Source organism: Rhinatrema bivittatum, chromosome 3 (genome assembly GCF_901001135.1).
Source record: "Rhinatrema bivittatum chromosome 3, aRhiBiv1.1, whole genome shotgun sequence".
NCBI classification, from domain to species: domain Eukaryota; kingdom Metazoa; phylum Chordata; class Amphibia; order Gymnophiona; family Rhinatrematidae; genus Rhinatrema; species Rhinatrema bivittatum.
Genome location: NC_042617.1, coordinates 158,638,586 through 158,660,817, shown reverse-complemented (window position 1 = coordinate 158,660,817; position 22,232 = coordinate 158,638,586). Strand labels below are relative to the sequence as shown.

Genomic DNA, 22,232 nt, shown 5'->3' with positions numbered 1-22,232 from the left:
GGAAAGTCTTTCTTCTTTACCCCACCATGAGACCACTGGCATTATGGAAAGTAGAAATATCTGTATATAATCAGTGTAAATGCAATGAGCATCATCTCATCACATTGTTCTTTTTTCATATAACCTAAATGTTTGTATAATAAAACCTTCATTATGGTTTTTGTTGACCTGTGGGATGGAATTTTTAACATTTTTCTTAATTTTATTCTTTTGTGCAGAATTTCTTGAATGGAATTCTTGACAGGATTTTTCAGGCTGGACTTAGCAACAATCAAGCCTCTGTGAAATATGCAATAGAATGGATCATTATATTAATCTTACACAGATATCCTCAGTTCCTTAATAAATTCTGGGACTGTTTCTGCTATGTGAGTATACTAGAATGTTCACTTTCTGTAACAGATTTGTACCATTATAAAGAAACTGCAGCGTGTTATGTAATTTAATGTGATGTTAACTAGATACAGTTTTCAAGTTAAGAGCTTTAGCCATTCAGGTATCTCATTCCAAGATAATTTGGCTGTAGACCAGTAGCAGAACACGGGAAACTAGTTAACCCTTGTCCCTCTGATTTGGCCAGTCACACTCTCCACAAGATGCTGACACGACTCACGGCTCTTATGCCGCCATTGCTATGCCGCTGCTGCCTCCCTTGTGTGCGCACACATGTGCATGCATAATATAGGCCCCACAGCGGGAAACAGGATGCAGTGTGCTCAGATGACATCAGCCTCCTTGTTCTATTTAAACCCACTTAGCCCTTTACCCCTCACCTCAGCAACAGGTTCTCCTGCTGTCCTAGCATGGGTGTTGCTCCAGTGTTTCTGAGGCTGCCTTACCTTGTCTTGTCCCCTCTTGCCTTGCCTCATTCTGCCTGCCCAGCCTTGCCCCATCCTCCTTGCTTCTTGCCTAGCCTCGTCTTAGCCTATGTTTTCCTGCCTTGGTATTGACCTATGCCATGGACCTGGACTTCTCTCCTGCCTGTCACTGACCTCTGCTACGACCCTCAACTATGCTGTGCTCACTGCCTGCCCTGACCATTGGCCTAACTCTGGTAATCACCTGACCACTGCCTGCCTTGACCTGGGCCCTACCCTGGACTCTCTCTCTTCCTGTTGGCCCTGTGGGACTGTCAGTAGGGATGTGCATTACTTGAAAATTAAATAGAAAAGTGGAACAAATAGGGGCCAATTTGTTTCTTTAATGGGACCCCAAAATGAATTTAAGTGGCCCCACAAATTAAATCCTATTCGTTTCATTCATTTGAAATATGATATCTGTAAGCCATTATAGTTAATGGACTCAGAAATCATAGGGAGAGCAACAGGTAATGGGTACAATTAGAAATTGATACAGTGTAGAGCAGGCAGTCAGCACAGAAGGGGAGGATGGGTATGCTGTGAAGGGAATGAGAGGAATGACATATTACAGCAAAGCATTTTGCTACTCTGACTTTTGCTGCGAGCTGGATAAGTGACACCGTTCTTGAAGACTACGGGTGTCAGAGATTTGCTCTGCAGTGCTTCTCAAGACATTGTCTGTGTGAAAGCATAGCTCTGCGCTCTGTCTGAGTTCTTGGTAAGGTTTCGCATATTATATAGTCTCATTGTGTCAGTCCATTAACAGCCCTTCACACAAGAGAGAAAAGCAAAGCAGTGAGACAGCATTGCATCACAATATCTGTGTCTCATTGCAGATTTGTGTTGCTTTGCTTTCAGTTGCTGTTCTGTTTTTCCTTTCTGGTGATTGAAGCCTTAGTTACACTTGAGATTACTCATTTGTTCTGTTTGCCTGGCAGTAGGCAGTATGGGGCATAAATGAGCAGTGAGGGCAGGGCAGAGTGTGCAGCATAACAGGTTGTACTGTGAAACCTGTCTGTGTCAGAGAAATAATGCAGACAGTGTGGGCATTGGGCACTACAATACCACTGCAAAATATTAAGGGGACGCGCCAATTTTATAACGTGTGCGCCGGCGTGCGCATGTTATAAATTCTGATGGCTGCGCATACATGCGCACTGGATTTTAAAATCCGTGCGGGCGTCCCGCGACTTGCCCGTGTGGGGGGAGGGGGGAATTTTACAAAGCAACTCATAGTAATACAATCGGCCCTCCCCCAAGTTCCCTCCCAGTCCGCTCCAATTAAGGAGCGGACAGGGAGGGTACTTTCCTACACCTAACTCTATCCTTCCTCCCTCTTCCCCTCTCCTCCCCGCCCCTAAGCCTACCCTAACTATCCATAATTTTTTTATTTTAATACTTACTGCTCCTCCAGAGCAGAAGTCATCTGCAAGCGCCAGCCGGCTACTAACTCACGCTTCCCTGGGACAGCGGCTAATGGTGCTGGTCCGGCCCGCCCAGACCACACAACAGGACTGCCTCTTTTCCCTCGGCTGGCACTTCTGCGCATACCAGGGTTTGTGCATGTGGCCGAGCCCATTGTAAAATGCACACGGCAATCAAGGCCCAGCCACGCACGTAAACTCCGAAATTTACACGTGTAGCCCTTTTAAAATCCAGGCTTAAATTTTTGTTGTAATCTTCACATCCCTGGTGACAAAAACAATCTCGTAAGGATCTGGGAAAGTCAGAGCAGATGAAGTAAATTTAAATGTGTCCAAAATTGAGCAGGTTGGTGCTGCCACTGCCAGGAAGAACCTAAAACGTAGTCCTGCACTGAAACTGAAGAGGAATTTCTTGGTTTGGTATATTGTTATGCTATTGTTATACTGATTTTTTTTTTTTTTTTGCCCAAAGAAGCCCTCATTGTGAAGGAGAAGAAACTGGCACAAGACAAAAGATACTCAAGCATAACTATTTCACTGTTCTGAATGTGAACGTAGTGCCAGAGATTTCATGCTAAACCAGAAAATCAGAAATGGAACGGGCTGAGGGCAGCAAAGTGATATGGGCAGTGGTGTCTAAATAAAGCAGCCCTTACTACTTTCCTGGAAAACCACCCTCAGTCATTTGAGAATCCATTGTGATGTACTAATTGTGAGAAGAATCTTTTATCTTTGGCAAACTCGTTCTACAAGAAAATCTAAATACCACCCTGCACCTCGGGTGGGGGTCTTTGTGCCACTCAGCTTTGCTTCCATGTCCAGACCTTACACCTCAGTTTCCTTTGCCACTGTGCTTTGCTGTCATACCCCAGAGCTAACTCCTTGCCAGTCTGGGGGAGCTGCTTTATTTATTTATTTCAAAACATTTCTTACCCACCCTTCCTTGGTTCAGGGCAGGGTACAAAAATACATTCATAATAATTCACATTAGACAAACAATAATACAACATTGGACATGAGTGACTCTGAAATGCTTCTGAATATGGACCTCTGTATGTTTTTATTATGTTTTGGGGTTGGTTTTTTTTACGTTTTATATCTGCCTGGAACTCTCATAGGTGGATGGGGCAATTTTCAAATTGTCCACACTGGAACAAAAATTCATGGGTACTTTTAACCCACAGACTTTATACCAATTTTTAACGTGAATGTATGCTCATATATTCACTTTGAAATTTGCTGTAGGTAGAAAGAATCTGCAGATATTGCCACCTGCTGTTTCTGAGAGTACTTTAAAAAAAAAATAGAAAATAATGCATGTATAGTTGAAAATGCAATCTATGAGCCTAATTTCCCCACTCAATTTAATCACACCACTGGAAAACCTGCGCTCAAAACAGGACAATTTTACAAGTGACTTACAAAGATTAAAAGCACCTTACCAGCGTTAATCAGCTTTTACACTTTGTAAATCACTTTTAAAGCTTTCTTCTCTCTGTTTTAAAAAGAGTTGCTAATACAGTCTACCAGAATGCAAGAGTGGAAACTCTATTTTTAAGATTTTACTAGTCAAAGGTTGCAGGATAATCTAGTCACAAGCAAAAGAAAGCATGGTAAAGAAACAAAATTAGAGAGGCTAAGCAAATGAGGAAAAGCCCTCTCAGGCTTCCTCAAACAAGGTAAATGTTCATCAGCACACAACTTTCGGCCAAACAAATATTGCTTTGACTGTTAAACTAACAAAAATATTGTAAGTACCGTATTTTTCGCTCCATAAGACGCACCTGACCATAAGACGCACCTAGGATTCAGAGGGGGAAAATTAAAAAAAAAAAAAATTGTGCTAAACCGGCTCTGCGTCTGGGCGTCTTATGGAGCAAATTAGGGGAGTGCATAGTTTTTTTTTTTCTCCCCATTTTGTTTTCGGGTCTGGGGAGGGCCATTTCGGTCCACTCCCCAGATCAGAAAATTTTTCTTTCTGTGGGAACCCCCAAAAACCCCCCCCCCATCCCTTTAAATTAACAACCTCCACCCCCCTGACCCCCCCAAGACCTGCCGAATTAATTTCCTGCAACCCCCCACCCTCCTGACCCCCCCAAGACCTGCCGAATTAATTTCCTGCAACCCCCCACCCTCCTGACCCCCCCAAGACCTGCCAAACGTCCCTGGTGGTCCAGCGGGGGTCCAGGAGCGGTCCGGGAACGATCTCCTGGGCGTGAGCCGTCGGCTGCCAGTAAACAAAATGGCACCGACGGCCCTATGCCCTCACTATGTCACTGAGACCGACCGCTGCTATTGGTCGGTCTCAGTGACATAGTGAGGGCATAGGGCCGTCGGCGCCATTTTGTTTACTGGCAGCCGACGGCCCTATGCCCTCACTATGTCACTGAGACCGACCGCTGCTATTGGTCGGTCTCAGTGACATAGTGAGGGCATAGGGCCGTCGGCGCCATTTTGTTTACTGGCAGCCGACGGCCCTATGCCCTCACTATGTCACTGAGACCGATCGCTGCTATTGGTCGGTCTCAGTGACATAGTGAGGGCATAGGGCCGTTGGCTGCCAGTAAACAAAATGGCGCCGACGGCCCTATGCCCTCACTATGTCACTGAGACCGACCAATAGCAGCGGTCGGTCTCAGTGACATAGTGAGGGCATAGGGCCGTCGGCGCCATTTTGTTTACTGGCAGCCGACGGCTCACGCGCAGGAGATCGTTCCCGGACCGCTCCTGGACCCCCGCTGGACCACCAGGGACGTTTGGCAGGTCTTGGGGGGTCAGGAGGGTGGGGGGTTGCAGGAAATTAATTCGGCAGGTCTTGGGGGAATCGGGGGGGGGGGTGTTTGTTAGATTTTTGTTTGGTTTTTTTTTTATATTCGCTCCATAAGACGCACATACATTTTCCCCCCACCTTTGGGGGAAAAAAAGTGCGTCTTATGGAGCGAAAAATACGGTAATTTTACTAAAAAGTTCAAGTCTGGTATTACACGCTCTTTAATATTTACCTGTTACCGCTCTGCCACCTCCTCTCCGACCTTGGTCTTAAGTTTTTCTTATATGCAGATGACGTCCAAATCCTCGTACCTATTCAAGAATCCCTCAACAAATCTGTTAAGTTTTGGGAAACATGCCTCACCTCCATTAACACCCTACTCTCTAACCTCCACCTTGCTTTAAACTCCTCCAAAACTGAATTCCTCATCATTTCAAATCACCCTGACCGGACGCCACCCTCTGCTCATGACCTCACCCTCCCCTCAAATGTTCTTCCCTTCTTCGTGCGAGACCTCGGTGTCTCCCTAGACCACCAACTAAACTTCAAAAACCACATTAACACAATCATAAAGGGAGGATTTTTCAAGTTCTACATCCTCAAAAAAAAACTTAAACCTCTGCTCCACTCGCAAGACTTCCGCACAGTCCTGCAAGCGACAATGCTATCAAAAATGGATTACTGCAATTCCTTACTTCTAGGCATCCCCTACTCTACTATTAGAACCCTGCAAATGTTACAGAATGCTATGACAAATATCCTTACAAATACACATAAAGCCGACCACATCACCCCTATTCTTAAGGAACTCCATTGGCTTCCCATCTCCTCCCGCATCAGATACAAAACCCTCACCATTATTCACAACTCCCTGCAAAACCACAATCACTCCTGGCTTGAGGATGCTCTTTGATTCCGCTCCTCCAATCATCCTACTAGAACCGCACTCTCAGGAACCCTCCACTCCCCTTCCCTTAAATGTGCTCACCACACTTCCATCAGAGAAAGAGCCCTATCCATTGCAGGCCCCTCCCTCTGGAACACTATGCCACTTGAGCTCCGACTAGAACCATGCATTCGGAAATTCAAAACGGGGGTTAAAACATGGCTCTTTAAAATGGCCTACCCTGACTCGGATCCTACGTAGTCCCCCTGCTCCCTCTACTCCTTCAGAGAAAGAGCCCTGTCATTCCCGTACTTATAGCCTTCCCTTTATTCCTTTAATTGTACTCCGATTTGTCTCTCATATCTCTGCACCTCCTTATTTTACCCCCTTTTATACCTGTTATATACCCCTTTCCCCTGTCCTTAAACCCTACCTTCCCAATAGCAACCCCTGCTAGACTATATATAATTGCCTTTCTGAATGTATAATTTATAATGTCATATATAGTGTCTTCTGTATGTACTAGTTAAAGATAATGTATATTGTTTTATATAGTGCTTTTTGGCGTGTATAATTTATATATAGTGTATAATGTTATACACAGTCCCTTTTTGAGTGTATAATTTGCAGTGTTACATATTATCTTCTTTGGTTGTTTTTCCATCAGGTACTGTTCCTATTCTCCTCTTCCTCTTTTTCCCTCTCTTGTCTCGCCCCTTCTCTCTTCCTAGCTGCACCCCTCCCCCACCCTCATTTTTTGTATTTTCCTCCTTCAGTTATATTGTAAACCGGCATGATGTACCACGAATGTCGATATATAAAAGCTAATAGACAAATAAATAAATAAATTACACATTGTGGGCCAGATTTTTAAAAAGGTTACGCGCGCCAGGCCTATTTTAAAAAGGTCTGACGACGCGCATAAAGCCCCGGGACGCGTGTAAGTCCCAGGGCTTTACTAAAGGGGCAGTCCGGGGGCAGGGCAAGAGGCCTCCGACACAGCGGCCATTGCTGCTGTGTTGAAGGATTGCGTGCCGGCAGGCGCAAAAGGTAAAATAAAAATTTGGAGGGGGGGGTTAATGTAGGGCTAGGGGGAGGGGTGGGAAGGTCAGGTTAGGGGGAAGGGAAGTTCCCTTCCAGGCCGCTCTGATTTCGGAGCGGCCTGGGAGGGAACGGGGGACGGCAGCATGGATCAGCGCACCCCCTGATTTTATAACTTGCGCGTGCGCACATGTACGCCCGTGCGCACTTTAAAAAAATCTACCCCTAAGTATTAAGAGAGTCAAGGCTACTTTAACAGAAAATGTATGTACTTTTGGTTACAACTTCATTATTAAATGGTTTATTCATTATTAGTAGTTTAAACTAGTTTTCATTGCTTTTTTAAGTTTGAAAACGCTGGCTTAGCTTAAGGAACTTAACATCTACATTTGATGGTCGTTTTTTCTTTTACATTTTGAGGATGCATGAAGTTATGCTTCTACAAACTTTTTAACTGCTTTTTAGAATACAACAGGAAAACCTGGAATGTAACATGCACCTATGGAGAAAATCCCAATATAATGTCACAGGCCTGAATAAACCATAAATCTAGATCCTTCTCCCAGTTTGTAAATTCAGGGTAATTCCTCAGCACTCAATATTGGTTTTCCACAAGTCTACCCAGATGCTCGTCAATCCCAGACAGTACCTTCCCTTCAGAACTCGCCTTTGCACTTTATCTATGTATGACTAACTCAGTCATATTATATACTCCTCTTATTTTGTGATTTTAGTAAGTTTATTCTGTGATGTTAATAAGTTCTATAGTTATTATGGTTACTTTCCGCGCTGTCCTAAACTTCGTTCCTTATCTATCTTGCAGTTTCCTCGCTCCAGACCCATCCTCTCCTCCCCTTTTTCTTGCCTGCTCCTCTCTCCCCACTCCTCGTTCAATGTAATTTTCCTTTCTTTGAGTTAATTGTAAACCGGCATGATGTGTTCTATATTAAAAGTTCATAAATAAATACATGAAGAAATAAATTTAGTTGTTCACACTGCTGGGTCAAATTTAGCTGCTATATTAAGGGTATTCTGGGACATAACTGGAGGGAGTTGTTAGCCAGCTAAGTTAACCGGCTAATTCTGATATTCAGAGTTAGCTGGATGACTTGGCCAGCTAGGTAAGTCTGGTTGGCTCAAGGACCTGTCCTGAAATTAGCAGGCTAAGTTTAGTTGGCTATCTTTACGATAGCAGACTGTATTCAATAGTGCGGCTTCACTTGAATATACCACCAAAGTTAGTCAGAGAACTTTATCTGGCTAGCCTTGATCTCTGGCCATTGACTGAATATAGACCTTTCAGAGTCAAACAAAAGAGCAACACAACATCAACCAACATAACTATAAATTTGTATTTTTATTTTTATTTTATTTATTTAACACTTTTTTATACCGGCATTCGTAGGACACATCATGTCAGTTTACAAGTAACTGAGAAAGGAAATTACAATGAACGAGGAAAGAGGGCTAACTGGATAATATACAAAAAGTACAGGTGAAGAGGTTATTTATTAGGAACCTTTATAAACTGCGTTATTGCAAGAACTTGTTCTAAGCAGTGAATATAAAAAGTGCTGATATATTCTTTCTTTCAGGGTGAAGAAAAGCTTAAAACAAGTATTTGCACCTTTTTATCTGTGTTGATACACTTTAACACAATTCTTCAGAATACTCATAACCAGGTACGCTAAAATTGATTTGCTAGGGATGTTTTTTGTCTTTACATTTCTTATAACAGTCCTTAACATGAGAAGCTGTAAAATTGAGAGATTACAGCATGCTGTGGATCATTTTAGCACCAAGGTGTATCATGTATTTATTAAAACTAAAGTACTTTAAATAACTCTCTCTGTTTTGGCTTGTTTAATTTTAGTTTTGGATAGCTATATTTTACATACTTACAGCTAATTAAAATTATGCAAGAGGCTATAAGGTTTTTTGTTTTTTTTTTTATTTCCAAAGGGATCAGTATTTAAATAAAATTGTACATTTGTTTTCCTTAGGTCCAGCTTCTGAAGAAAGGCCTCCTGGTGGTTCTACAGTGGTGTTTTAATCACAATTTCAGCGTTCGTCTTTATGCATTAATTGCTCTCAAGAAACTCTGGGCCATCTGCAAAAAGTTTGATGCAGGAGAGTTTGAAACATTGGCTGATGTTATTGAATCTAGTCTTCAACAAGTTGAAAATGTGCAAAATGCGGGGTTAGTAGAATATATGTACTTGCATGAGTCTTATCAATTTAAACAATTCCCGATCTAGAGCAAAAAGTAGCTATTTTACTGATGATTTTCCTCAAATGTATTAGAAGCAAAAAGTTAGGTTTAATCAAAATGGAGATAGGCAAATAATCTAAATTTCACTAGCCTGTCCCTACTGTAAGTTGTCTAGCAAAATGGAGGAATCCAAAGTAATATTTCAAGAATTTGAAATAATGAAACGAGATCTCAGTCCATAAACCGATGCAAGATTTATTAATTAAAGAAAGTCAGCTGTTACACAGTAAAATGGAAAATTTGGAGAATATTCTTCGTGCCAAGAATTTACATTTAATACATTTTCCTAAAATACAACATATTTCTGTTAAAGAAATACTTCATGGAAATCTTGAAAATTCCAGAGACAGCTATACCACCTGTTGCTAAAGAGTATTACATGCCTCCTTACAGGAGGAATGAAAATCAGGTTCAATCTGAGGGGATGGATATTATCTCCCCAATAAATGTATCTCAGATATTGGAGTCATCAGACAGTGACTTAGCACAACCAGCTACTTTGTTAACCTGTTTTGCATTCAACATGGACCAAGACTGGGTTCTTAGGCAATATTTAAAATATCATGCTGAATCTTTCTATCATTTAAAAGTTAGACTATATCCAGATGTGTCGAGATCCACACAAAAAAGAAGACAATTCCTGTTATTAAGACACAGGGTCCTGCAAAAATTGGGGCTTCCTTTGTCTTAAAATTTCCATGCACATGTGTGAAATATAAGGGCTCTTCTTATGTTTTTCTTGTTCCATCACAATTAACTATGGGCCGGATTTTCAAAAGGTTACACGCGCCAGGCCTATTTTCAAAAGGCCTGATGCTGCGTGTAAAGCCCCGGGTCGCGTGTAAGTCCCGGGGCTTGCAAAAAGGGGCAGGGAGGTGGCGGGGCAGTCCAGGGGGCAGGGTGGGGTCAGAGGCTCCCGGCAGAGTGGCCATTTGCTGCTGTGCCGGGGATCGCGCACCGGCAGTCAGCTGGCATGCGCAACTTACTTCAGCCCCAGGGCTGAAGTAAGTTTTAAAACAACAAAAAAAATAAGAGAAAGGGTGGGGGAAGTAGGGGAAGGGAAGGTGGGGTGTGGGGGGTAGGGAACGGCGGAAGAAAGCTTGGCGTGCACAATTGTGCACCCCCTTTCATGCGCTGACCCCCGATTTTATAACATGCGCGCGCATGTTATAAAATCGAGCGTACATTTGAAAATCTACGCCAATATTCTTATGTGGTAAACCACTGTTGCATTCAGAGAGTGGGTTGTGCAATTCAGTCTACTCCTTCGAATAGTTGAGTGCCCTATATACATGTATAGCCTGCTGATATATCTGCCTTACAATTTGCGGTTTATTTCCTTTAATGATTGTGGTCTATACTCTTTCGAAGCCCTTGGATCCTACATTGTGGACTGGTGGGACTGAAGAATTTAACTTTTATCTCCTTTTTTCGTGATATATAAAGATGTATTTCTTTTTTCTTCTCTCTCTTTTCCCATTCAAGATGTTTCTTGAAATGTTTGGAAATTTAATAAATAAAAATTTATATTAAAAAAAAAAAAAAAAAAGGGCCTGCAATTCAGATATTCTTCTTCTATCTTGCAGAGATCCTTATTTAATTTTTGCAGTGGATTCGGTATCCTTTCGCTCTGCCTTTTTTTGTACAAGATTGCTTCAGTGTTTCATTTGAATAAAGTGATTTCTCTTCCAGCCTTTAGATAGGAGGATTGTATCGGGATAAATAATTCTTTGGTTTCTTGATGTTCCTCTGGTTACCTCTTGGTATTTTGCTTTTATCAAGCTGGATGCAAGGTGGATTACAATCAAATTTATAATTTAATTCATTTTACATAGGAGTTCACTATCCTAGTTACAGTGATCATAAGGAGACAAGAGAGGCATAATAAGGGAGGGAATAAGATTAGAGGAGAGGGGAGGGGCGTATTGGTCATCTAAGGGGAAGGATAAGATATGGTAGTCATAAGGGACTAGATACATTCAAGAGCTAGGATAATGGAATATACTGTAGTGCAAAAGCATTGAAAAGAAAAGCAGGTAGCTAGTGTAGAAAAAGTAGTCAATAGAAGAGGTCTGAAAGAATTAATGGTACAGTTATAAGATTAGATTTCAGTGATTGTTGATAGTAGGGGGTCTCTGACATGGTCTTTCCCACAGTTGTTAGTTATGTGGATATAAGGAAATGCCTGGCTGAATAGCCAAGACTTAACTCTACTACTGAAAGTAAAGTACAGTGTCTCAAGGTGAGGGGGTAGCGGTATCTTATTCCATAGTTTTAGGCATAGCAGTTGAATAAACAGAGTGTGGCGCAAGTTAATCTGGTGGAAGCTAGATGGGGAGAGGAAAGAAGGACCATTTGGGAGGAACGAAGTTCTCTTGTGGGAGTGAATGTGAGCAGGAATTGGGAGCAATACTCTAGGGCCAAGTTGTTTACATAGTAGAGAGTTTTGAATTGTGTCTTTTATTTTACTGGGACAAAGTTTAGTTGAATCAAGGTAAGTGTTATGTAATCAATTGCTTTGGCCCCTTCCAGGATTCTTGCAATTGCAATTTGTAAAAATTGAAGGTGTTTGAGATCATATTGTGAGATGCCATTGACTAGAGAATTACAGTAGTTTAAGTGACTGCTTATTAATACTTGTATCACAGTGGCAAGGTTATGCTTATCGAAATAGTTACAAAGTTGGTGAATCTGATGCAGATGATTAAAGCAAATACTTACCACCTTTGAGATGTGGGTTTCCATTGTGAAGTTTTGATCAAGTTGAACTCCCAGAATTCACACTGAATTCTTAAGTTGTAAGGGAGTTATCTTAGCCAGAGGAGATCTGATTTGGAGGAGTTGAGTTTGAGCTTGTTCTTAAGCTATTGGGTTACTGCTGTAAGATTGGTGATGGAAGCAGTTTGGTTCAGACCTATCTTGATGCAGAGTAGGATGTCTTCTGCACAAAAGTGGCATTCAGTGTTGAAGGACTAGATAAGGTCACAGATAAAACAAATATAAATGTTGAAAAGGATTGGGGGAAAGCAGTGAACCCTGGGGTATTCCAAAGATGAGGTCTTTGGGTAAGGATGATTTTATTTGCCCTGTTGTCCAGGAAAGATTGAAATCAATTGAGAGCTGTGCCTTCAATGCTGATATCACTTAATTGCTGCAGTAGAAACTGGTGATCAGCAGTGTCAAAAGAAGCAGAGGTCTAGCAGGGAGCTGCCAGCTTGGTCAGCAAGGTAACAAGCCACTTACAGACTTTGCTATTGAATTTAAGACTCTAGCATCTGAACTACATTGGGACACTGGATGCTTACGTGCCATATTCATGGAGGGTCTCAACTCTTGCATAAAGGACAAACTAGTGGCTCGCGATTTGCCTGATTCCCTTGAGTCCCTGATGAAACTAGCAGGGAGAATTGACCACCGTATCCGCGATCGAACTCACGAGGCTAAGAGTCCACAAGTCTACAGTGGGGGCTAACCGTCCTAAACCTGGGCCTATTGCTTCCAGCTTACCATCTGCACTCCTAGAGGAGGAAGAGCCTATGCAACTAGGCCATAGCCACTTGACCTCTAAGGAGAGACATTATCGCAAGCGCATGGGCTTGTGCATGTACTGTGGCCAATCGGGTCATGCAGTCCAAACCTGTCCCATTTGTCCAGGAAACTGACGGGCCTGGGATCTGCAGGAGGAATTCTCCTGGGCCTCACCTCTCCTACTCCTCCATTATCACTACCTGTATCTCTGCTTTGCAGAAATCTTGAATTTCAGACTCTCGCTCTCATTGATTCCGGTGCCGGAAGTCATTTTATTCTGAAGTGCTTGGTTGAACATCTAAGGATTCCTACCACACCAATAGCTAAGCCTCTGCTATTGTCATCCATCCATGGAGAACCACTTCCTGGAGAAGTTTCATTGGCCACCCAGGCCATCTGCCTGCGCACTGGAGCTCTACACTCAGAATCAATTTCTTTTCTAGTGTTGGAAAAAGCCATGCATCAAGTGGTATTGGGTCTGCCGTGGCTTCAAGACCATATGCCACAATTTAATTGGGCTACCTTGAAACTGTCCCGGTGGGGACCAGACTGTCATGGTCGGTGTCTTGCTGAAGTTTTACCGCTCATCTGCATGCCTACTACCCCATCATTACCTGGCTTACCTCCACAATACGCCTCCTTCCAGGATGTTTTCTCTAAGCAAGCAGCTGATGTTCTTCCGCCACACAGAGAGTTCGATTGTGCCATAAATCTGAAGCCAAATTCAGAACCTCCCAAAGGAAGAGTTAGTTTTATACATTCCATTGCTCTTCTTTTCCAGTTCCTTGCTATTTCTCTTTGTTCCTATGTAATCCCAACCCCGGTTCCTGTTTAATGTAATTTCCAACTTCAGTTCTGATGTAAACCAATATGATATATCTACTAATACCGGTATAATAAAGCTTTAAATAAATAAATAAATAAGAGTTTACCCTCTTTCAGTAGCTGAGACCAAAGCTATGTCTACCTACATACAAGAAAATCTACAAAAGGGTTTTATCAGACCTTCCAAATCCCTTGCTGGTGCAGGCTTCTTTTTTGTAGGGAAGAAGGATGGCACTTTACACCCCTGCATCGACTACAGGGGTCTGAATGAGACTACTATCAAGGACAAGTATCCCCTGCCCTTAATATCTGAACCGTTTGATAGACTCCAAGGGGCCAAAATATTCTTCAAAGTGGACCTAAAAGGAGCTTACAACTTGGTGCGTATTCGAGAAGGAGATGAATGGAAGACTGCTTTTAACACCCATGATAGACACTATCCATATTGTGTCTGCTATCTGTGTCAGCCTATCACAGTGGTTCCCCACGGGGCTCCTCGTGGGCTGAGTCATCTCCATTGCGACCAAGGGTCCACAATGCCACAAACACAACAGTTTGTATTGATCTGATATTTGTTATATAACTGCAAATGACAAAATAATATCAGTACTTTAATAAACTCTTCATGTCAATTATACAGTTAACAAATCTCAATGGAAAAAAATCATGGTCACAATAATTTTTTCAACCACTAATCTATCCTGCAGACAGATCTAATATAACATATAGAAAAAGACCTCATCCATCAATTAGCTATCATTTTCACTTGAAACGTTGATCCTCTTTTTAATATTTCAGGCCAGTACTCACATCATGCTACTTCCAACAGTGTTGAACCCTCCCTTTATTTTCCAAGTTGTCAGTTATTCACGAATCACCCTACAAGAGGCCCTTGTTTCTCCAATATGGCTTCCTCAGGGGAAATACAACTTTCAGCTGCAAACATCAATGGCTATGCCGCCTGCATAAATTTATCAACTTATCCATATGTTATCCACACTGTCGGAAGCAGCATGACATGGGCCATGCTGTGCAGCGCTCACTGTGCAGAGTGTAGAGAGGGCCCGGGCACACCTCTCACAAGGCAGCTTCTGTTCCCGATGCCTCCCCGAAGGCAAGGGGTGCTCAGGCACGGCTGCCAGTGGCATGAGCAAGCTTCGGAGCTCCGCGGGATTCACAGAGACGGCTGGCACAGCTGATCACGCTTTCCCTGTTTCAGCGGGAACAGTAGCCATTTTAGACACGCTTGCTGCATCAGCTGAGAAGCAGGGAGAGGAGAGATCCCCCACCACTGTCCCCATTTGATAGGAGTCCTGAGGGGACCTCCTGGATCAGGATGGGGATGAAGCAGGCGAATTTTCCTCTTGAGTTCGTGCTCCTTCTCCCCAAGGCATATTTTGCCAGGAGGACCTTGGGACGCTGCCCTGCCAGGATTGGGGGTCCAAGGATCCATCCCTATCAAATACAAGAGGACTTGGGCAAGGGAGGCTACCACGGTTTGGGGAATCCTGGGTCAGGTTACCCGGTCAGAGGATGCAAACGAGTCTTCGGGAGACTCGGTTGATGGGATGCCTTTGGTGGAGGATATTCTGCAACCACATTCTCCTCCGGACCGCCTGGTTTCGGATGAAGAGTAGGGACTTCAGAAGGCGATGATCCTGTGATCTTTCACAGGGAAAAATTGTGGCCTTGATTCCAAAATATTAAACTGAATAAAAAGAGGGACAAATGATTAGAGGGCCTGTAACAATTAGTTACAGAGCCAGATGCGATGTACCACCCTATTATGAAGGTCCTATAATGTTAAGAATATTTGTTATACTAGATGGTGTTTAGGCATATTTATCTACATTAAAATTTGGCATTAGAACGTGTAGAGGTTTTTTGTATTTTATTATTCACAATGAAAATACATGAGATATATTTGCAAACAGTGAAGACCCAGTTTATGCAAATTCATTTCTTGCACAGTCATTAAGGACATACTTAAAACTGTGGCGTCACAGGACAGGTTTTGGAAAGCTTGATAGAGTAAAGGCACAAATAAGACTGTTGTGAAATGAGAATATGAGCCATTGGGCTGCTGTTAAGTTTATACAAGATAGGCTTTAACAGGTGGCAGCTGATTTTCATGAGACTAAATTTTCTGTCTAACCAGCCACTCCCCCTTGGGTTGAGCCAACAGTTTCTTGCAGCCAGCAGGACTTTTTAGGCTGGGTAAAAAAGTAGATGTAAGTGACGTCCGTGACCAGGCTGAGGTCAAGGCAGGCAGAGAGCAAAGCGAAGTCAAGTTCCAGGCTAAGGACAAAGCGATGAGAAATCAGGTCAGAGGGGAGAACACAATAGGACATGCGGATGCAACAAGTCAGGGCAAGAGCACACAGGAACAAACCAAGAACAATGCAGGAACACACAGGAGCAAAAGAGGAAAAAGGCATGAACACACTGGCGCAACTAGTGCTGCAGAACGACCAGACCTGATGCAAAGTCATTAAGTGGTAGTTCTGAGCTATCTTTATACAAGGTAGGATGTGATGTCATCAGGATGTGTTACAGGAAGTCCAAGCAGCAGGGCCAATGAAAAGGGCTCTGGAACTGCAAAATGTTTAGCCATTTTCCTGGGATGCTGCATGATACTGGAGGCACTTCAGACTAGAGGTGAGGGGCATTATAAAAACATAGAAACATTGATTTATTCAAGTTTATCTGCTGGGTTTGATGGACCTTTGATCTGACCTAATATAGCACATCTTATGTTTGTTCTTATGTATTTCCTCTTTACAAATTTTATCATGCAGTTAAATCATTTCTGAACAGTCATACATTTTTTCTAATCTTCAGAAATGCAAAGAAGAATTGGCAGCGAATCCAGGAGCATTTCTTTTTTTCCATATTTCATCCATTGGAGGACTACAGTCTCGAGGCAAGAGAAAAATCATTTATATCTGTAATGTAAGACTTCCCCAAAGCATTAAAGATTGGTAAACTACCAGGTATTTTTTCTGTCCCCACTGTATTCCATCATTAAAATGCCTCCCCAGACCTATCATTTAATAATCAAGTAATACCAGGGGCAAACCATTTAAATATGTGGGATTTGCAAGTTTTTTTTGGCTTCATCAATTTTGCTTTTGTTTCATTAAGACATTTTGGAATAGTAATCTAGTAAAGAATCAGGATATGTTTGGATTTGGGGCATGGCAAACAGTTTCTTTGTCAGATGGTAAACTTTTTATCATTTTGTTTTCAGGGTAATTTTCGAAGGAAAATGTAACATATTATTGTATCAATTTTCAGAAGCCCATTTACTCACATTAAATGTGCTTAACACAGGTAAAACCCATTGACGATTCAATAGCAATTTTCAAAGGGCATTTTTCCATTTCCACCGTTTAAATATATATGCAAAACTGAAAATATGCATATACGCTCAATATTTATAAAATAACATATATGTGCGTGCATGCTACTTGTGCGCATATATGCTTTGAATGTTTCTATATTTCTAGTGTAACTGTCAGGGCACAGTGTGCTAGTAAGGAGCAACCCCCAGATTAGAAGCAGTGGTAGACTCAGGGATAGCAGGCTTCTGCAGGTATGAGCTGTGCGGGACCAGATCTTCTCCCTAAGCGGCCATCTCTCCCCCTCAGGTTGAGCCTTCAGGTGATGGTGCCCAAAAGGAGCTTACTGGAGATGCTGGCAGGGGAACTGAAAGACACCCACTAAGATAGGGCAGGGTTGGAGCAAGGATACAAACACACAAGGGTGCCCACAAGTTAAGCCAAACTAACACAAACAAACAAAGGGCCGACGCACACACAAGAACAGAACAAACAAGACAGACACACAGAACATAGAGGGCCAATACAAAGTGGCCTAAGCATGACGGCGAGTGAGGATACAAGGCAAGGGCTATGGTTAGATAGAAGCTGAGGCAATGATACTGTGAGTGAGGCAGGCTTTTTTGGGTGTGGCAGTGCTGGCTTGGCAACTCTTCAGGGCAAAGCCTGTGCAGCTCATAGTGCGGCACACTGAGGGGCCCCTGCGAGCAGGAATTCTGTACTGCAGCCAGGGTTCCCACAGTATCAAGCTGCTGGTGTCTGAAAGGGCTCCCACCCGTGGTCTGTATTAGGAAACATTATAAAAGATAAGTGGCTTCTATTGGATTACACTACACAGGATAAGAGAAAAAGTTCCTTTCCATCTTGTCTTGCTACACCAGTCCAGGCATTGACAAGTGGATTGTTTTCCCCCCTACCCAGCAGATGGAGGCAGACATTGTTTTCCTTCTGTGACATCCCAGCCACTACTTAGGGGTGGTGCCAAGCTGCAGGAATCCAGTATTTTCTGTCTTTAGCAGATGGTAGGAATGGGTGGTGCAGCAGCTTACTGGTGGATCTGGGACCAGACCCTGGACCAGGTCACTGGTTTCGACCAGCACTGTGAGCCCATACAGTCACTTCCGGACACTGATGGGTTCTGGTTGAGTTTGACTGCAGGAGCGGCAAAAGGGAAAAAAACTAATAATTCTGAGAGGAAGTTTGCTTTGGAGCCAGTTTTTGTTTTTCTCCACAGCCTCTCCTCTCCCTGCCCTGTCCCTCCCTTGCTTCTAGCCTTACCAGCCTTTTTCTCATGCAAGGCTGGTTTACTCCTTTTGTAAAGCGTGTTAAAAAAAAAATAATTCTAAAGTAAACCGAGAAGGCAAGGCTTAGACGAGGAAAACTAGTGGTGCGTCTCAACTGTCTGTCGATTATTAGAACTCTCTCGCCAAGTAGCAGAGTTGGTAAAAGATTACTTTACCTCATTACTGGCTAAAGATAAGGAGGGTACCATACAATCTTTCTTTTTCCAAGATATCATTTTTACTTCCGCAAGAGGGAGTCCCAGAATCCCCAATACATGTGGATTCTCAAGTAGAACCCCTGCAAGATGCTTCTAGTGTTGCGTCCATCGGTCTCAGACAGTTTCGACCTCTGTGCCTCACCTTTCTTCATGCTTTCTCCACTAGCCTCGGGAAGATGGCTACCCGCCGCGTCTGCAAGCTGCTCTCCCCGGCATCCGTGGTACGGCTATGGCAAGGCAATCCGCCATGTTTCTCCTGAGGGCCTCCTAGGGTGCGTGTGCGCACTCCACCCACTTCTTTATCCATGTCATGGCGGGAAACCTCGGGGGCGCATTATTGACCGTTATTTTTTTGACAACTCGTGGTGGTGATCCCCAGAAGCTTCTTAATTATCGTGAGCAACGTTGGATCTTCCAGTTAAAAACTTATGGCAACCCGATGGTCTTAATGCAGCCATCGAGTGGTATTCGTTGCTATGACAATTTAATCAACTGTTTACGTCATTTCCGGTCTAGGTTGGATCCTACTGGTTAACTTCCCCTTTAAAATGGCGCGAAAGCGGCCCCTCTGGTAGAGGAGATCATTACCATTCCGATATGCTACGCTCTCTATTTCACGTTAGTACCCATGGGATTGCTGGATATATAATAACTATTGCTGTTACATTGTCATTAATTCAATTTTTGTATTTATAGATATTAGGGCTTACCTGCTTTTCAAGACCTCACGACCATGTCTCTGGCGATTCTCCATATATGCTTGCTAAGCTAAGTTAAATTCCTTACAATAACCTAATATAGGTCACGAATGGACTATGCATTAATTTTTGCACACCTGAGCAACAAGAAAATTTCAAAAAATACATGTAAGACCTATGATTATATTGCCGGTATACCTTTTGCTAAATAGCAATGAAAATGTATGCCTTGATATGAGGTCTGTTTGCAACTACTATACCGTGTACTTACCCTATTAATTTCATGGATTGTTTGGGATCATAGCTTTGTTATATTTGTTCTTGAAATAATTAACATCTCCTAAACCAGATGAACTGGTAATAAACATAGACAAAACTGAATTCTTACAAACCTTGAACATAAAAATAACACACCATATACAAACCTACATTCGCAATAAAAAATATTAATCCGTTGAGTAAGCAATAAAAAATACGGAAGCTAGGAGTACTAATAGACCCTGAGCTAAACATTAAACAACACATCTCACAAAAAATAAAAGAAGGATACGCAAAACTAATGATCCTGAGAAGACTAAAACCTCTGCTAGCACTAAGCAATTTTCGCACAGTCCTTCAGGCAATGATTTTCGCAAGCACAGATTACTGTAACTCCCTGCTTTTAGGGCTACCACAATCTACGATGAAAAAGCAGACTGGTTTAACACTGCACTACGCATACATGTCCCGCAAAGAAATCTGCGATCTGCTAATAAGGCTCTACTAACTGTCCCCTCTGTCAAAACAGCACGCCTCACGCAAGTAAGGGAAAGAGCACTGTCACTGGCTGGTCCCGTATTATGGAACACCATGCCACTAGAAATAAGGCTGCAGAGAAATTTGAAAATATTCAAAACCAATCTGAAAACCTGGCTCTTTAAACAAGCTTTTTATAAAGAGAAAGAGAAGGAGAAAAACAGTTTGATCTATAAGGACGCACCAAGTTAGAAGTTATTTTAACCTACAAACGCATACTAATATTAAATTCAAGCCGCCTAATATATTCCTGACAAACAGGATTAATTTACCCACATAGTTTATTATATTATACAAGCCGTTAAGCCCGTTAAAACGGGCTACATTAAATTTTTTTTTCAGTCCATTTTCGAAACACAGCACCCTTCTACACATTTTCTCCCTCACTCCCCCTTCCCCTCGTTCAATCACCCCCCTTCCCTCCACTCAGTCTTACTCACCCTCTGTCTCCCACTGCCTCCTTCCCCTCACTCTCACCTCCCTCCCCTTCCCTCAGTCACTCCAACCTCTCTCCCCTTCCTTCAGTCACTCCCCACCCTCTCTCAATCCCATCCCCTCTCCCTCAGCCCTCCTCCACTCCCTTTTTCTCTGCTCCACAACTTCTTACCCTTCCACTTACTCATATCCCTCTGTCTCTCACCTCCCCCTCATTCTCTCTCTCCCCTCACTCTTCACCACCCCCTACCTCCCTCCCTCCCTCCCACACACTCACCCTCTCCTCCCCACCCTCCCACACACTCTCTCTCCTCTCACTTAGTCCCTCCCTCCCACTCAGTCCCACTCACTCCCTCCCCCTCCCTCCCTCTCACTCTGTCCCACTCCTCCCTCCCTCCCTCTCACTCTGTCCCACTCACTCTCTCCCTCACTCAGTCCCACTCACTCCCTCCCCCCCTCTCCCTCCCTCTCACTCACTCCCTCCCTCCCTCTCACTCAGTCCCCCCCTCCCTCCCTCTCCCTCTCACTCACTCCCACTCACTCCCTCCCCCCCTCCCTCAGTCCCACTCACTCCCTCCCTCCCCCCTCTTACTCACTCAGTCCCACTCCCCCCTCTCACTCATCCCTCCCTCTCTCTCTCCTCCCTCCCTCTCACTCGCTCCTCCCTCGTTGCTGCTGCCGCTCTCATCTTCGTCGCCGCTGCCGCTCGACGACGCCGCTGCTGCTGCTGCCGCTCCTCGTCTTCGCTGCCGCTGCGGCCGCTCAACGCCGCCGCTGCTGCTGCCACTCCTCATCTTCGCCGCCGCCGCCACTGCTGCCGCTCCTCGTCTTCGCCGCCGCTGCTGCCACTCCTCATCTTCGCTGCCGCCGCCGCCGCTGCTGCCACTCCTCATCTTCGCTGCTGCCGCTCGATGCCGCCCTTCCTCGACGCCGCCACCGCCATGTTGTATGAGCTGACGCTCGCTGAGACCGACGTGCTTGCCCGCACATGCGCAGTAGAGCTGCTCTCTACTGCGCATTTGCGGCACGTCGGTCAAGCTTCGTTTATTAGGTTGATTGTTACCGTACTATGATGGCACATGATTAATTTGTAATCTATACCACTCATATTTTATTATTGTGCCTTTATGTAAACCATTGTGATGGTTATCTAACTTAACGGTATAGAAGAGTTTTTAAATAAAATAAATATTATACTGAATGTACATGCAAGAGAGGATGTAGCTTTTAATGCTGCTATTCTTAAGTCAGCCCTAACTTCTTCCCTCCCAGATTAATTGGGCTTGGGTACATCCCATGCAACTAGACTGGTATAGCAGGATGATAAGGTAGGATAAATTTAACTTGCCTGATTTCTTTTCCTTGAATCCTGCCACACCAGTCCAGGAACATCCTGGGAAGTTGGGCCTGTGCAGTTTTTCTATTTTGGTATAACTTGGATTACAGAAATTGATCTCATCTAGAGGACAGCTAAAGGTTCACTTATTTTTTTTAATTTTTCTTGTTACTCCTCATTAACCAAAAAATTTTTAGATGATATTTATTTATTTATTTATCGCTAACATTTTTGCTCTGTTTTGCTGACTTTTAGCTTTTATTTTTTGTTTCACTTGCAAAACCTAATGTATGCCCAAAAGCATTCTGCTTCTCCCTAATGCATGTACATAAAAAGCGGGGTAGCCAACTTTTGCTGGTTTCAATAATTTATAGTCACACTAACAACTATAGAGTCACTGCAGAAAAATTTCATCAGAGTGCATCTGTGTGAGAAAGCTAAAGACAGAAAAGGAAACTGATTCAATGAGCAGCCCTGCTTTAACTGTTCTGTTATGATTTATTATTAGATAATAGAAATC

General features: G+C 43.3%; 2 protein-coding genes across 2 annotated transcripts in view; both read left to right on the top strand.

The window, feature by feature from the left end:
* Nucleotides 1–16,827, top strand: part of LOC115087119 (probable methyltransferase TARBP1) — a 74,301-nt gene extending 57,474 nt beyond the window's left edge. The window contains exons 5-8 of the mRNA XM_029593876.1: nucleotides 219–368; nucleotides 8,577–8,663; nucleotides 8,985–9,181; nucleotides 16,448–16,827. Coding sequence (XP_029449736.1) covers nucleotides 219–368; nucleotides 8,577–8,663; nucleotides 8,985–9,181; nucleotides 16,448–16,562 — 549 coding nt within the window. The 3' untranslated portion in view covers nucleotides 16,563–16,827. The remainder of the gene's footprint in view (nucleotides 1–218; nucleotides 369–8,576; nucleotides 8,664–8,984; nucleotides 9,182–16,447) is intronic.
* Nucleotides 1–22,232, top strand: part of LOC115087120 (probable methyltransferase TARBP1) — a 421,872-nt gene that overhangs the window by 202,204 nt on the left and 197,436 nt on the right. The gene's annotated exons all lie outside the window — the stretch shown is intronic.